At 36.4% G+C, this 16038-nt stretch overlaps 2 protein-coding genes across 3 annotated transcripts; both read right to left on the bottom strand.

The window, feature by feature from the left end:
* Nucleotides 1–803: 803 nt before the first annotated feature.
* On the bottom strand, nucleotides 804–1905 carry LOC113226197 (larval/pupal rigid cuticle protein 66-like). Its single transcript, XM_026458734.1, has 2 exons — nucleotides 1894–1905; nucleotides 804–1432 (listed from the first exon to the last, which is right to left on the bottom strand). Exons 1-2 carry the CDS (start codon nucleotides 1903–1905, stop codon nucleotides 899–901), a joined length of 546 nt encoding a protein of 181 aa, XP_026314519.1. The 3' UTR covers nucleotides 804–898.
* A 663-nt stretch (nucleotides 1906–2568) lies between these two features.
* Nucleotides 2569–15349, bottom strand: LOC113226198 (larval/pupal rigid cuticle protein 66-like). Of its 2 annotated transcripts, XR_003310072.1 has the most exons (4): nucleotides 15081–15349; nucleotides 14342–14452; nucleotides 3084–4730; nucleotides 2801–2929 (listed from the first exon to the last, which is right to left on the bottom strand). XR_003310072.1 is itself a non-coding variant. In XM_026458735.1 (2 exons), exons 1-2 carry the CDS (start codon nucleotides 3162–3164, stop codon nucleotides 2600–2602), a joined length of 411 nt encoding a protein of 136 aa, XP_026314520.1. In that variant the 5' UTR covers nucleotides 3165–3233; the 3' UTR covers nucleotides 2569–2599. The 2 variants fall into 2 exon arrangements, 1 of the variants encoding a protein (XP_026314520.1); XM_026458735.1 differs by lacking the exons at nucleotides 14342–14452; nucleotides 15081–15349 and having other exon boundaries at nucleotides 2569–2929; nucleotides 3084–3233.
* Nucleotides 15350–16038: the final 689 nt, after the last annotated feature.

The following is a 16038-nucleotide window of genomic DNA, read 5'->3' as shown; positions in this document are numbered from 1 at the left end:
TTTTTACTACGTCCTCTTTCAGACCACATCATTCATGGATTAGTGTTGTCTTCACTTTGTCACATAACTCCACATTATGTAAATGTTATGTTCATTACTAAATATCATTTCATTTTCATTCATCCTTTTGTGGATCATTCAGCGCATGTACAGACTTAATAATATCCGGTTAGCGGTTACTATTTATATTATATATACGATTGCCACGCAGAGGTCCCAGGTTCGATTCCTTGGCCTGGAGATCATGCAATTATTTATGACCTACATTTATTTCTATCGTAAGTTTGGGTGTAATTTGTGGTTGTCTATGCATGTGTCCATGGCACCCGAGACGCAAGGTTTCCCTACTGCGGAGCTGTGTTGAGTGTGTGCGTTATTATTATTATTTTACAATTCAAATACGAACGTGTATGATAAATGTTTTTTTTATGTACCTAGTACGTTGATGAAGACTTTCACTCCTAGAATTAGTAGACATACATGTAATAGAATAGGTCGTAGTATATCAATACTAAATTTTTTGTCTTCAACTTTGTGATTTAATCGACTCTTTTTTCCAGTATCGTTAGCGTTTTTGTGACTTTATTTATAATTCTGAACAATTAAATTATTCAACCTTGATATGAAAATAATCTTCATTTATCACCGAGTGGTTGAGCCTATCGAGATCCGGTACTTTTACTTTGACATTTAGAATTACAATGATGGCTTTACAAGAACAGCTTCAATTCTACTTTCTCTTGCTACTGCATCTTGTTGGCATTAGTTGAATGCTTAGGTACATTTTAAATAGAAATAATGAATATTATTTAAATTTTTATTTATTACATCACAGCAAAGTTGTTCTCCCTGACACAGTCAGGATAAATTACACAAAACACAAATAGGATCTAGTTTTTTACCAGCCACCAGCGTAACCAAGACCATGAGCGCCATAGCCGAGACCAAGGCCATAACCTCCGTAGCCCAGACCATGGGCGCTATAGCCGAGTCCTCGAGCGCCATAGGCAACAGCACCATGAGCCAGAGGAGCGGCATAGGCGGTATGGGCCAGAGGAGTGGCGTATGCGGTATGAGCCAGAGGAGCGGCGTAGGCGGCATGGGCCAGGGGAGCAGCGTAGGCGGCATGGGCCAGTGGAGCGGCATGGGCGACGGCCAAAGGAGCAGCGTGTGCGACGACTGGAGCGGCAACTAGGGCGGGGTCCTTGCGAACGATAGCGTTGAAGCCGGTGTGGGGTCCAGCGGCGTAGTCAACGGTGCGCTTTGTGCCATCGGAGTCGAGCAGCGAGTACTGGCCCACGACGCTGTCGCCGACGCGGGTCTCGTGCTGGCCTTTCACGTCGCCGGTGTACGGGTCCGCCACGCCGTACGAGTACATGTAGCTGTTGCCGCCGGCCGAAGCGACAGCTACTAGCATAGCGAGCACTACGAACTGTAAGCCAAAAACAATATTTGATTATATATTATAAAAATAATGGTAAGAAGGAGTAGCTTTTCTGTCATAACACTTTTGTTTGTTTGGTTTTTTTAAATATAATATCAAGTGATGGAACGAACAAGTCGTGCGACTGACGGTAAGCTACACGCTTGTCCATAACAGTCACAGTGACACTCGGAGCTTTAAATCACGGGGCGCTCGTCACCCTGAGACATAAGTTGACAAGTCCCATGTACTTGTAATTTTACCAGCACCCTAACCCTTCTGATTGGCGGTAGAAATAGGTACAGTGACAGTACTTCCCTGGACGAACTCTTTCACAGGGAGCTCTACTGCTACTATATTGGTCAGTAGGAAAAGAGGTGATTGCACTTTGATATTCCATCCGTATGGTCTTGCAATGGACAATTTAAACAACACTCAAGTAACACCACTGAACACAAAAGAGCCTTTACCTTAGCTGCCATTTTGATACGTTTGTTTTTGTTGCAAAGTGAACTGCGAATGATTATTCCTTAATTTAGTTTGTCTTTTATACAGCTCCTGCACAATCATTCGCTGCTAATAATAGGAAGTAAAAGACATACGCGCTCTAGGTCACGCGGAGTGAGGGTTTTTTCGGAGTTCAATTTCGTTCAACGAGTAATGCGGAACTCGATATCTGTTGACGTCTGACCACGCCAATGGGATGTTATATTTAAGCCCAATATCGTAATAAGTAACGGAAATAATTACTTACATTTTGTTGTCTGCATAGAAATTAGCTACGGTATCACTGACAAAATAACTGAACGGAATGAACCTTGAAACACTTGATGTGTAGACAGATAAAGATGTTACAATTTGCCCAAATTGGAATTTGTGTTAATTAACCGATTTAAATTAAAATCCACCATCTTTGCTTAATGCATGTAGCGCAGTTATTAAAGTTACAACAAAGCTACAATAAATTATACTGAATAGAAAGGTTAAGTGTTGGTAAGTGGGTAATTAGAAAACAAAGGTAAATATTTAGTGGTTGCTATGTAACAAAAGCACTAGACCGTAAAGAAAGCTTTATGAACGGCGCAACAAGTCACGACGATAAGGAAACAAAATATTAAAAAAATATATTTATGTATTTACATCAATTTTATATACATATCAAACGAGACAGTTGATTTAGAAATGGCGAGGGTAGGCGTATGGGTAAGCCCCATAGTAACCGTAATTGTAGGGGGTGTAGTAGGGTGCAGCGTATACGGCAGGAGTGGCGATCAAAGCAGGATCTTTGCGGACAATAGCGTTGAAACCCTCCGCACCAGCAGCATAGTCCACGGTACGGCGGGTACCATCAGGCTCAATAAGTGAATACTGTCCCGCAACATTGTCACCAGCGCGGGTTTCTGTCTGATGTTTGAAGTCGCCGGTGTAAGGGTCAGCGACACCGTACGAGAAGCTGGAGATATCGGAAGTGGTAGCGGCGGCCACGAGGGCGAGAATGAGGACGAACTGCAAGAAAATAAATTTGAATGAAAAATAGGAATTTGGTTCCAAACTTTTGAAATAATGATTTTCGAAAATGAATTTGTTATATTTTTTTAAATTAAACTTGCCAAATTGACACTATGATTGAATCAATCGTATAGAATTGTATTTACGTTACCTTCGCAACCATTTTTGGGGTAGAAATGTAGTTGTGACTACGTCGACTGATTGTTGATGTCTGATGCTTTCCGCTGATCATCTCAATCTTTTTATACAATCCTTATTTATTCCAGATCCAGTTTTATATCGAGCAACTCGTTTAAGAACTTCAGGAAATGTCTAAAAGTCAAGTTCACATAGGGCCGATGCTCCCCAGTAAAAGGTCTCAGCAAATTGTTTACTCTATATAGAGAATAAGTGAATACTAATAAATTGTTGTTTTCGTGTGGAAGGTGTAATCGTTATGGCTTCACTGATGCTCGGTTAAAATGAGATATGTACAGCCTATTTTTTTATAGCTTTTTTAGAGCTTATAACAGAACGCATTAGCATGGATCATAAACCTTACGTATTCTCACAAATTTCAAAGGCCACTTACTGTCAAACCAACAATAAATTAGAGCAAGAAATTTCAGACAAGATGTGATATTTAGACATCCAAGTCCAAGAAGGTGCTTTCTAATGCCAAGATTATCATTGTCCACATAAATATATTTCACATTTGTGATAAAGTAAAAACGTCAACAATATAATATCAAAAGTTTTATTTTATTTCATCAAACTAACACAATACATATACAGAAAGATAAATGGAAGCATTTATATCCTAGCCAAGGCATTACACTTCTCGGACATTGCTAAGGCAATTTCCCTGACTCAGTAAAACCACAAGGCTACCCACTCCAGTCACCAATTATGAACTAATTATCATTCTCCACAAAGACCCAAAGCCTTCATGCATTTTAAAAGGGAAATAAGGGACTTCCAATTGCAAAGTTGCAAAGACAAATCTAGAAGTTGAATTTAAATACGGTTTACGAGTAAATGCAAATTAATGCTGTATAACATGTACATTTTGTTGACCTAAAATGTAGAATCCTTCGTTTGTTAATTGATTTTTTTTTAAATAGTTTCTACGAACACACTTTGTGTTTATATCTATTTGAAAAGTATACATAGTTATAGTAATTTGCAATGTTTATCAAAGAATCGGTGTCCATGTTTCGTCGCGTTTTTGTGCCATTACTTTGTTAAAAACAAATAAGTTAGGTTTCGAAATCAATTCTACGGTTACCATTTCAGGGTCCAAATATCACTAGTCAAACTAAAGTAAATTGTTTTAATCCCATAGACTGTTCTGATATTGGACAGGACGGCTGGTTTGGAATGTCTGCATTATCGATGTCCTAGACAACGCTGGTAACGGGGTAGAAATTTGCATTTGTGGAATTTGAGGATGCACGATTACTCTCTGGTCATCTATCTCTCTTTGCTCGTCGTAATTTTCTATTTGTCTCTCATTCTGCCTTTCATTGTTCACTGTAGCTCGGAAGCCTCTGATGCCATCAGCACGATAATCAACCGTTCTTCTGACACCATCAGGTTGGATTAAAGAATATTGCCCAACGACAGTATCACCTCTTCTGCTTTCTTGTTGGTCTTTAATGTCTCCTGTTCGAGGTTCGTTCACGCTGTACGCGAAGTTGTAGTTAGGATTGTGTTGAGGCAAAATTTGTGGTACGATTTGTTGTAAAAGAATTGGTACTGGTATCTGGTGAATGAGGGTACAGGTTGCTGATATGAAGAGTATTGAGAGGACTGCCAGCTGAAAACAAAATATTGTTTTGAGAAAATGTGTAAAGGTAATACAAGTCGAACACTGTACTAGTTTTTGAGGTTCCATAATCAAGGTAGGATATAGATATCCCTTGTGATTTCTTAATGCTTATCTGTTGGCATATTGGTATATCATAATCCATTTACTCGTTTATTCATACACGTCTTGAGTATCAAATGTGGTTAATCGTTACACCCGTAACACGAAAGATTTGTTGCCTTTTATTACTTAATACACCATGTTTTTAATAAATAGTAATTAAATAATTCTGTGGATAAAATATTTTGAAAATTATGGGTTTATTAATCGTGGTTTTGTCCTATTTAAACGCTGTTAAATATTTTGTAAACAATGCCAAGTAAACTATGCCAAACTTGGAAGTTATGATTACTTAATCAAATCTCTGACGTTGATGGAATTATTTGCAGGGTTCTATTGGGACGGTAGCTCAGTGGGAGAACGGTTGCAACTCATTTTAAAGGTCGACGGACGGTTCCAATTCCGACGATGGTTTTGTGGCGGCATGTTATTTGTTGACTATATTTTTTTTATATAACTAGTTTACGTAAAAAAACATTTTTTTCATAAACATTGAAAGAGCATAAAAATATTATTCAACTACGTTAGCGTATTTATTTTTGAATTTGTTATTAAGCGCTTTTTCCTTTTGGAATATCGTTATGGTCAAATATTTGCTTAAATCCAAAATAATTTTTTTTCACCTCTTTAGCTCGGAAAGGTTTACTTTGTCATTAGAAAAGGTTTAACTTTTGGAAAAGGTTTCTGAAATTCGTGCTTGACGATAGACTGTGGTGCACCTAACTTTTTCTTTCGATAAAAAAGATAATGACACGTTAAACTACGCGATTTGTCGTACATTGCATATTTATGTAAATAAATGCGTTGGTATATTTTATTCTTATTATTGTTAACATTAAATTGACAATAATAACTAATTGTGTTTATTATATATTAAATTACTTCAATTCTCTCGCTTGGCAGCAAAGTTGTTTTGCGTCTCGTGTCTGAAATCCTTACTACGCTCAGGAATCTATTTTTGAATTACTCGTGGTTCAATGTTAGTTTCCAAACAACAACTTTGCTACCTTGCGTAACAAATACCTAACTATTGTTTTGTGAAAATTCCTAAAAATATTATGACTTCCTCGACTATATTGAACATGTCAGCCAGATTATAAAAACAATACAAAAAAAAACACTTCCAAACTAGAATCCAAACACATAAATTAATATACAACCAGACTACAAAATCTTCGCGGCACTACTTGGTTGGCTCAGAGAAAACGGCCTGGAACCACTCAACATTAAATGTACCAAAACCTGTGCAAACAACCGCACTCAGATAGGTTCCGTCCGAACACACTCCGTGAGCAAATGATGTACTTCCGCAGGAATTCAACACACTTCGCAATTTGTAGAACTCACCCTCTTCATTAAATACACAATGGTGTTTAATGGGACGTTTCCGGATCGAAGCCTATGCGCGCTGACAATGTGAGCTCTATGCCTCTACCACAAGATTACAGCGACAGTTATCGCAGGCAACCGCGTAAAATGTTTGTATTCGAAATGTTGTTTCTTCTTGTGACCCCTAGGGCTCTGTATATTAGGCCATACAAAATTGTGAAATAATTTACGCGACCGCTAGCGACAACTGTCACAATAAATTCGTGGTACATTCACTGATTAATTGTACGTAGTGTCAAAATGTAAAAACCTAATTTATAGACGCCATTATTAACCCATTTATACGCCCCACTGCAGGTCACGGGTCTCCTCTCAGGCGAGGGTTTAGGCCATAGTCCGCCACAATGGCCCAATGCGGGTTGTGGACTTTCCGCATTTCCCGAGGGCTGTGAATCTTCTTCGACGTCCAACCGACAACCTCTTAACACAATATTACTTTAACCTTACATTGGCTTTCGTACCATGACGTCCTTAAAGTTTATTATAATGTTAAAACTATGAAGTCTTATTGGCAGCGTTGTAACTATTCATTCATTGAGTTCGTACTACGACGCGACTTTAACATTAAAGTAATATTGCTCTTATGTCAAATTTAGCAATCTTAAAATAGTTACACGGATGCAATGGAAACATTATTATTTTCAGTTTTATTGTTTTAATATTTTATTGTTTTAATATTGATTTGTAATGGTTAAAAGTTAAGTTGAACTTATTCATTTATAAACATCTCTTCAATATTTTGTTTATTTTTTTATTTAATAGTACATAGGAAATCATTTCTCGTTAAATAAAAATACGCGATGTTTATTTCGGAAAATTATGCCAGCGACATCTATATGCTCTTTGGCGACACTAACAGTTGACACTAGACTATAATTCCGAATTCACAACGTGACTATCAAGACTCAGCTTGTTTTATTTATTTGTCTTCATGAAAACTCGGAATAATTATTGAAAGCAACGTAATTTTAATAGATTTTATTATTACATACAATCCCATTTTTTGAACATTCAAAATTCTCTTAATGTAAATAACATTAAGTACCTAAACATTATACTAGGATACGACGATTCGGAACATCAAAAAAGAAAGAGATGGCATTATGCAGTTCATATAGCGTTATTTCTTTCCTATTTTTAGTAAGGAATAGACAATATTGGGAAATCATTGGTTCTTTCAATCCCTTTAGCAATAATACATTACTTGGTTGGCAGGTTTGTCATGGTACCAATATGAGTAATATTATAATAAGCTTAGAATAATAACGCATAGAATGATAGTTTCATATCAAACGAACAGTCACAAGTGAGGCAAAAATCGAATTCATGTAGGCTAGTTTTAGTAGTAGGTTAATTTTCGGTTTTAGTGGATATTTATATAAAAATACAAGTTGAAACGCGTTACTTCCTTGTGGAATGTGATGTTAGTATCTATTTTATGTTTGTCTGACGTATTTTTACACTCATTTACCGCACATTTCGTCATTTTTAGCTAAAATTCTTGATCTGTTCGCGGTGCAAGTTGACCTTGAGCACTGAAGGCCCGCCCGCTCGTGTAGGCCCATTGGGCGCGCTTCAATTTGCCTCACTTAGCGTGTGCGGACTAGGATTCTATGCGTTATTATTTTAAGATAATAAGCTTACATTGAAATAAGATTGTTTTTGGAAGGGTTATGGCAGGCCCGTAGGTTTCAAAACGATGTTATTGTTCACCGAAAAGTACAAATTTCGCACATACATTTGAAAAACCTCAAAGGTTTTAACCCGTATACGAATCTCTTCTACTTGAGAGGCGGTAGGTCAAACGCCCTACATTTTGTTAATACACTAACCTTTAGAATCATGTTGGCCAGATGTGACTTGATCACGCAAGTGTGGGGAATGGTCTACAGGCTTTCTGCGTGCATTTTATATGCAGCAAAATGAAAATCGATCTCGAATGCAGCAATATGTATCAGATTTTGTGGGAACCGGAGCATTTTGGTCGAACAAGTGAATGTTTAAATACGAGTACGTATCTATTTGAATACATATTATATTATTATGGTTACTGTACACATCAATTTATACCACCAAGCAATAAATGTGAGAATACAAGAATACAAGATATTTATTCGCTGAAAAATGTAGTTTGCAATGGTGTTATAGTATATTATTATTAGATCGTACATTTCACCAAAACTTGGCATGCGAATATTTTACACAATTCTTATTTCAATCACGCGCAGTGGTTAAATTTTACATTTTATGTTGTCAATTAAAAAATCATTTATATTGTAGTAGCATTGTGTAACTAACAAATTATGTAATTTTATTTTAAATTGCCTACAATTTAGTTCTTTAACTGCATCTGGTATTTTATTAAATAATTTAGGTGCCAATATAAATATCGTTCTATTGTAAAATTCCAAGGTGGGGCGTTGTTTTGGCCGTATTTCTATTTTGTTCCTTGTTTTCCTGGGATGTCTGGTTTTCACTAGATTAAAGTTGCCTGGATTTTGTTTTATATAAACACAGGCCTCGTAAATATACATAGATGGTAGGGTTAAAATCTTTAGTTTTCTAAAATAGGGTACACAGCTTTCTCGCTGGCCCACACCAAACATGGCCCTGACACATTTCTTCTGGGTTTTAAACAGTGGTGTAATATGTGTTGCAGCAGCGTTCCCCCAAAGCAGCAGACCATATCGCAAACTAGAGGCTACATAGGCGTGATAAGCACAAAGAGCAGTTTGAGTTTTGAGCATTACTGCGTTCCGGTGTTGAAGGGTGGAATTACAGGCACCTGTTAATATTATGTCCCAGAGTGGTGGATGCATTGACGGTGTCCCACAGGTCTTTGCGATTTAAACTCTGAATTGCACTGTAACTGTAACCACAGGTAATGGTGGGCGTGTGTCTTACCACCAGGTGCATGCTTCTTTCGTCTTGTCATTTGATATCTTCAAAATATATTATATAAAATCTATTAAAATCATTGAGTTTTGCGATATTTTACTACCATGATATTAAATTATTTTTTATGAAATGACTCCACATAACAAATTGTTATAATTATTATGTTAAATCCGGCAGGATTTCGACCAGCGCCTTCGCCATACCGTGGCTAACGCTCTCCCAACTAAACTACGAAACGGAACAGCGTGTATTCGAATGATGAATTTTTCTTCTAAAAATCTTCATTGTTACTGTCATTCTCGTGTTAGTGGTCTCTTTCTCTAGCCCATAGGGAAACGGTATAGCGGGCATTGACACACATATAGACAACCAAAAATTACACACAAACACACGAGAGGAATAGATGTGGGCCTTAGAAATATTTCTTCTGACCCGGAAATCGAACCCGAGACCTCGGCGTGGCAGTCCAGTATGGTAACCGCTCGGCCACGGAGGCGGTAAATAATGTTTCAAGATATTATTTTCGAATATTAAATAACATTTCACGACGCCATACTCGAAGTTGCCACGGAAATATGGCAGTGAACACTAACACCAGAATGACCAATTAACAAACTGTCAGTCGCCTATTGATTCGAATTGGACTATCATCAATCAGATTTCTGTTGTTTACTGGTAAATATTAAGTTGCTGTCAAACTCCATTCAATATAATTATAATAACAGCTTTAAAAGAACTTTTAAAAGAGCATTACGTAAGATTATGCAAGAGAGGAGGTTAAAGTAACTGACCGTGGCACTGAACTTGCATTATGCCATTGCACCGATCTGCGCCTGCGGCGACGCCGAAATTCGTTGACGGTCGGCGGTTGTACATTGCGTCACATTTTACTGCATTGTAATTTATAAGCGGGTAGCGATAAATGGTTACGTGACATTTTATCATACGTCAAAAATGCTTTTATCGCTGGGAGTCATAAAAATAAAACAACCTATGTGAAACAAATGTTTTAAATCTCTCCAAATCGATATCTACGCAATCTTTATTTTTTGGTCATTTTCTGTTATTTTTGTAAACAGCCATATATATTTACTAATATACTCCCCGAATTTTATAAAAAATAAGGAAACAAAAAATAAATTCGAAAAAAAAACAAAAATGAATTTTGTGGAAACAAAGTAAAGACGCAAAAACAAATTAAAAACAGAACAGTTTCAAAAATTCAGTAGGCGTATGTTAATTGGAGGCATCGCAATTTAAACATAAAAAGTCATGGACTAATTTCTTTCCTTTGCAGATGTGGCCCTATTACACCTAAGATGCGAACTGGATCTCACACTTCGCATCTTAGGTGTAATAGGGTTTATTTTAAATTTAAATTAAATTTATATAGATTTAAACATCACATGAATTAATGTAAAATTTTAAATAAAAAGGACGGCGAGAGATCAGTGAGAAACGACTTTTTCTCCATTTAGAGTTTGATGGTTGGTTTTCTTGGGGTGAAAGGAAAAACCATCGTGATAATAATAATAATAAGCAGTATATGTTATTCCAATTGTTCTTTTCACAACAAGCATTAGTGCCAATCAACTTTTTTAGTCTCAAATTAATACATTGTATAGGAAACTCATTACCTTGCAAAAAGCTATAATTTACATGCCGCATTTTCAGAAAGCTCATGCAGGTGGAAGACGGCGAAGTAGGCTCTTATTACACACCCTTCACATAGATACACGCCATACTGCATTTACTTATTTATCGTCTGTAAGTGTGGTTCAAACCAGCCAAAGAACATAATTTTAATAAATGGATTTTCTATAGAAATTTTGGTTAATTGTTATTTCACACAAAAACAAATCTTATTTCCTAAAGTGACAAAATTTGTAGGAGACTGGAATCTAAATCTAGCCTTTCAGATTTCCGAACTCAAACTAATTGTCATTAAAACACTAACTTTGACAGAGATGTACGAATATGATTGGGATGAAACTTGCATGTTAAATACGGTTCACAACCCTTAGGAAGACGTGTCAAATCCTTAGCTCTTATCGGGCCAGAGTGAAAAACAACTTAATTTAAGAGGACCACATGCGCACCAGAGGTCTCAAGCCAGGCTATTTCCTGTACGATGACCACAAGAGTGCCAAAATTCACTATTGAGCACTACCTTGTGACGGTGTGACCTCCTTACACCGTCATCTCACCTTTTTGTATCGCCTCTCTCTGCTTGTATCCTATCATTTTTTATTTTACTTGTATTTAAATTTTAAATTTGAATTGTTCCATCTTCCTTCACTTTCTCATTTTGTTTTCGTACCACGGTCACTCCCTGCTCGACCGCCACAACAGTCGGAGCTGTTTCAAATTCCATTTACTAAAATCTTATTTTTGATTATTTACCAAGTTATAATACAAAATATATAATACAACAGTCGCAGCAAACAATTATCAAAAATTTGCTGCAATAAACTAAATAACTACCTCCGTGGCCGAACGGTTACCATGCTGGACTGCCATGCAGAGGTCCCAGGTTCGATTCCCGGGCCGGGAGAAATATTTGTATGGCCTACATTTATTTGTCTCGTGAGTCTGGGTGTAATTTGTAATTGTCTATTTGTGTGTCCATGGCACCCGCGACACAGGGTTTCCCTAGTGCGGGGCTATGTCGAGTGTGTGCGTTATTATTATTAATAGTTTTTCAACCAAAAATTAAGCCATAAACCCGGATTTAATGGTGCCGCCATAGAAACCCTGGCTATTACACGAATATAAAGATTTGTACGGACGCATTCTGGTGCTTTTCAACCTAGATCATCCTAACTAAAACCTGAATAGAAAAGTTTATCTCCCAAATTGGCCGTATCGCGAATCGAACCCAACAACTTCTAATCTACCGCCCACTGTGTAAAACCGGGTCGAACGATTTATACCCTTCTATCTATCCGACTTCGACTACTACCATCCAACCGAGTTTACTATGTATGAAAAATCCGCTATAATATCCTGTCTTGCTTCCCATTCTATTTTTACATCCATTATTTGAAGAACACTTAATTATAACTTGTTCGCAGATGGCTCAGTTATTACATTAATGCTGTTACGAAGTTCGGCTTTCGAGGTTGATCTTTGGCTCATTGCTGCTCCCAAGGGGATAAAAGTTTGTTGATCCGGATATTTTGCCGGATTTTGTTGGTATAATAAGGATGGATGTTTTTCATAGTCGTCTAACATTTATTTACTTTGTGATAGCTGTTTAATATATAAGCTGTCCTAAAACAGCGTTGAGGGAAAACAATATAGTACATTGTGTATTAACGACGGTAATTAAGAAAGTATTAACGAGGGTCTATTGAAAATCTAACTCGAGTTTAGTATTTTTTTACCGTCCGTGATACATATAATATTTTTCATTACATTTATGAGGAAATGAATACAGTATTATAACACCTTGCATATTTTTGTGTTGGTCCTTTTTGTTATTTGATTTAAGTTTTAATTATTCTTTTTTATTTTTGCTTGTGATACAGCCAAATATATAAATAATAATTTCCTGTTTTAATGCTTATGTTTTATTTGTGCAGAGGTATTTTTTTGTTTGCAAAATTGTTTTTTCTATTTATTTTTTTTATATGATTTGCATGTGTGTGTTTTGTGATAAATAAACCATATAAAATACTTAGAATAATAACGCATAGAATGATAGTTTCATATCAAACGAACTGTCACAAGTGAGGCAAAAATCAAATTCATGTAGGCTAGTTTTAGTAGTAGGTTAATTTTCGGTTTTAGTGAATATTTATATAAAAATACAAGTTGAAACGCGTTACTTCCTTGTGGAATGTGGTGTTAGTATGTATTTTATGTTTGTCTGACGTATTTTTACACTCATTTACCGCACATTTCGTCATTTTTAGCTAAAATTCTTGGTCTGTTCGCGGTGCAGGTTGACCTTGAGCACTGAAGGCCCGCCCGCTCGTGTAGGCCCTTTTCAATTTGCCTCACTTAGCGTGTGCGGACTAGGTTTCTATGCGTTATTATTCTAAGATAAAATATATAAATATGGTTCACAACATAACAGTTATGGTTTGAGATTTTTTTTAATTTTTCCATAGATAATACAACTCGAACTAAAATGTTGTAAAAAGCAAAGACGCATGCAGCCATGATGAACTGTAAAAAAAATTGCTAAATTTTTACACAGAAAATAATTAAAATCAATCAAAAGGAATTTTTAATAATAAGTATTTTAAGTAGTATGTGGCTAAATTGTAATTAAATTTCTGTTCAGGTAACAATAACCTCCTTGCTAGAACTTGAACCTGACCTACGTAAGGAAGTAATGTCGTGCTACAAATTTTAAAGAACTCCTCGCCAACCGTGATTGTAACGGGAAGAAAAAAGACCTGAGCGTTTTATTTGGGGCTTCAAGTTAGCCACCTTGCAATAATACTATTTACGAGCAAGTGTACTAAGGTATTTTTTTTGGTGGCCAATGGTATTGTTTAAGGAGATTCGAATCCTGGTGGGACTAATTTGGAAACGATAAGTACCAGTGAAGTTACTGCCATATTACCTGTTACTGTTGCCAAGCAGTAACGTGAGAATTAATGCGTTCCGGCTTTGAAGCGGAACGGTGCTGGTGAAATTACAGACACATAGGACTTTTCAACTTATGTCCCGTGTTACGAACAGGCGTGTCGCTTACCACCAGACGCACGACTTGTTCATCCCATTACTTGGTATATATGTAAAAAAACTACTGAATTCCACTAATGCTAGTAGGTCTCCTGACGTATGTAACTCTAGTGACGTTATAAAACCTGTAAAATATAGTGGTTTTATGTAAATTTTCAATATTTACAAATTACTTGCGGCAGGAAGTTTCTTAATCTTAAATTGAACAGCAATATAATCGGACCAAATAAATTCTTACGTAAATTCGCAAATGTCAAAGGCAGACATGTTCTCGAATTGTCGCTACTCGACTTGATTTTAACGAGTAGGTAATCATGGAATAAGATAAAAAAGATTTGATACGATTTATTTATTGACCTTGAATACCGAAGAAAATATGCTGTGCTGTTGTTGTGTCTTTGAATGTGTTACTTATCGATATATCTATATTTATATCTGTTATTTCATGGGTAAATTAAGAGCCCATTTGGCTTTTTTTTGTAGCAGTGGAAATGAAAACTGCCAAGCTGCCATACCGGTTTCAAAGTGAAGGTGTTGATGGTCATCATCATCATCATCATCATGGTCAGCTAACATCAACCCACTGCTGGGCATGGGCTTCTTCTTTATAGAGCCAATATTCGATCCTGCAAAGTCAAAGATCATTTATTCCATAGGTAAAATAAACTTATACACTTGAAAACATTTAACATTTAAGTTACTGCTCGTTCACTACGCTGACTTCCCTGAGAAGAACGAGCAAGAAACTATTGGGATTGCTCTTTTCAAATAAACTTAAATGCTATGGAATTTTGAATCAAATTTGAGTGGAATATGGAGCCGTGTCGTCTTTTCATACATCTTTATCTAACACGTAGTCTTCAATTTTGTAATATGATTTTTCGATCAAAATATTTTTAATGTAGTTTTTTAAACTTAGGAAATGATAAACTTAACATATGCTCCGGAATCTTATTGTAAAAACGTATACAGTTCCCCATAAAAGAGTCGTTTACCTTGGTTAAACGAAATCGTGGTACCATGAGTTTGGACTTAGCTCTAAGGTTAATATTATGGATATCTTCTTTCTTATTGAAATTATGTATATTTTTACGGGCATATAAAATATTTGAGTAAATGTACTGTGATGCCACAGTCATGATACCAGTCTCCTTAAACTTTTCTCTGAGAGAAACCCGAGAGCTTAGACGATATATATAGTACGAATCGCTCGTTTTTGCAATACAAATATAGTTTGAATATCTGCCGCTTTACCCCACATGAGACTCCTGCGCCATTAGTATCCAGCGCGATCCCGCAAATCTCAGACCATCGGGCTGGTGGTCTGCCCACTGGCCTTTTTGCCTCCTCTTGGCCACCATTCTGTGATTGCTTTGGTCCATCGTCTGTCTTCTTGTCAAGCCAAATACCCGCCCACCTTAACATTATGATGCGATTACCTACGTCGGTGTTACGTCCAATTTCCACTGTGGTGCTTTTGGTTAATTAATATATATACATGACGAATGTATTGTAAGTAATAAAACACGAGGTTGGTAGTACAAATCTATCTTTATGTCGGAAGTAATATTTTAATCTAGTGACTTTTGCTATTTGATACCGTCCTTATTTGGTAACAGACCAATTCTCGAAGGCTTCGACATTTTCTTGATTTCGAAACAATATCGAATTCTCAATGTCAACTGAAAATGTCACAAATACCGCCATTGAGCAATAAAAACTTCTTCTTGGTATCAAAACAGATTGTATATATGTGGGTGTGGTGATATAATTTTGATACAATGGATATGTTGGTGTGTATGTCCGCGATTCTCATGAAACGTAATATTGCGTTATTGAAAGGCCAAAGAAAGATGGATTGCGCAAGATTGAGATCAAATGTTTCTGTTTAAGCTTATAAATGGCATCGTTAATTCTCCTTTCTTAATGAGTCGTATTTCATTCAAATGTCCTAGGGTTAATGCTCGCTCCAACACAACATTGTTTTTCGTACCTACTTGCAGTACTAACTACGCTGGGAATAGGTTTCTAATCAGATCATGTAAATAATGATCGTTACCACCACATCGATATATTTACCTGTAAACTAAATTGTTTTCGTCAAATGTTAAAAAAGTAGATTTTGGTTAATAAATTAAGTAATTATTTCTTTTCTGCAATAATTGTCTCTATTTTTTTAAAACTTGTTTGGAGCTTTGTCATTTGGTTAGGC

Source organism: Hyposmocoma kahamanoa, unplaced genomic scaffold, assembly GCF_003589595.1.
Source record: "Hyposmocoma kahamanoa isolate Upper Pololo Valley unplaced genomic scaffold, ASM358959v1 182, whole genome shotgun sequence".
Classification (NCBI taxonomy): domain Eukaryota; kingdom Metazoa; phylum Arthropoda; class Insecta; order Lepidoptera; family Cosmopterigidae; genus Hyposmocoma; species Hyposmocoma kahamanoa.
The sequence above is the reverse complement of the archived record's forward strand: the minus strand, read 5'-3'. Positions and strand labels throughout refer to the sequence as shown.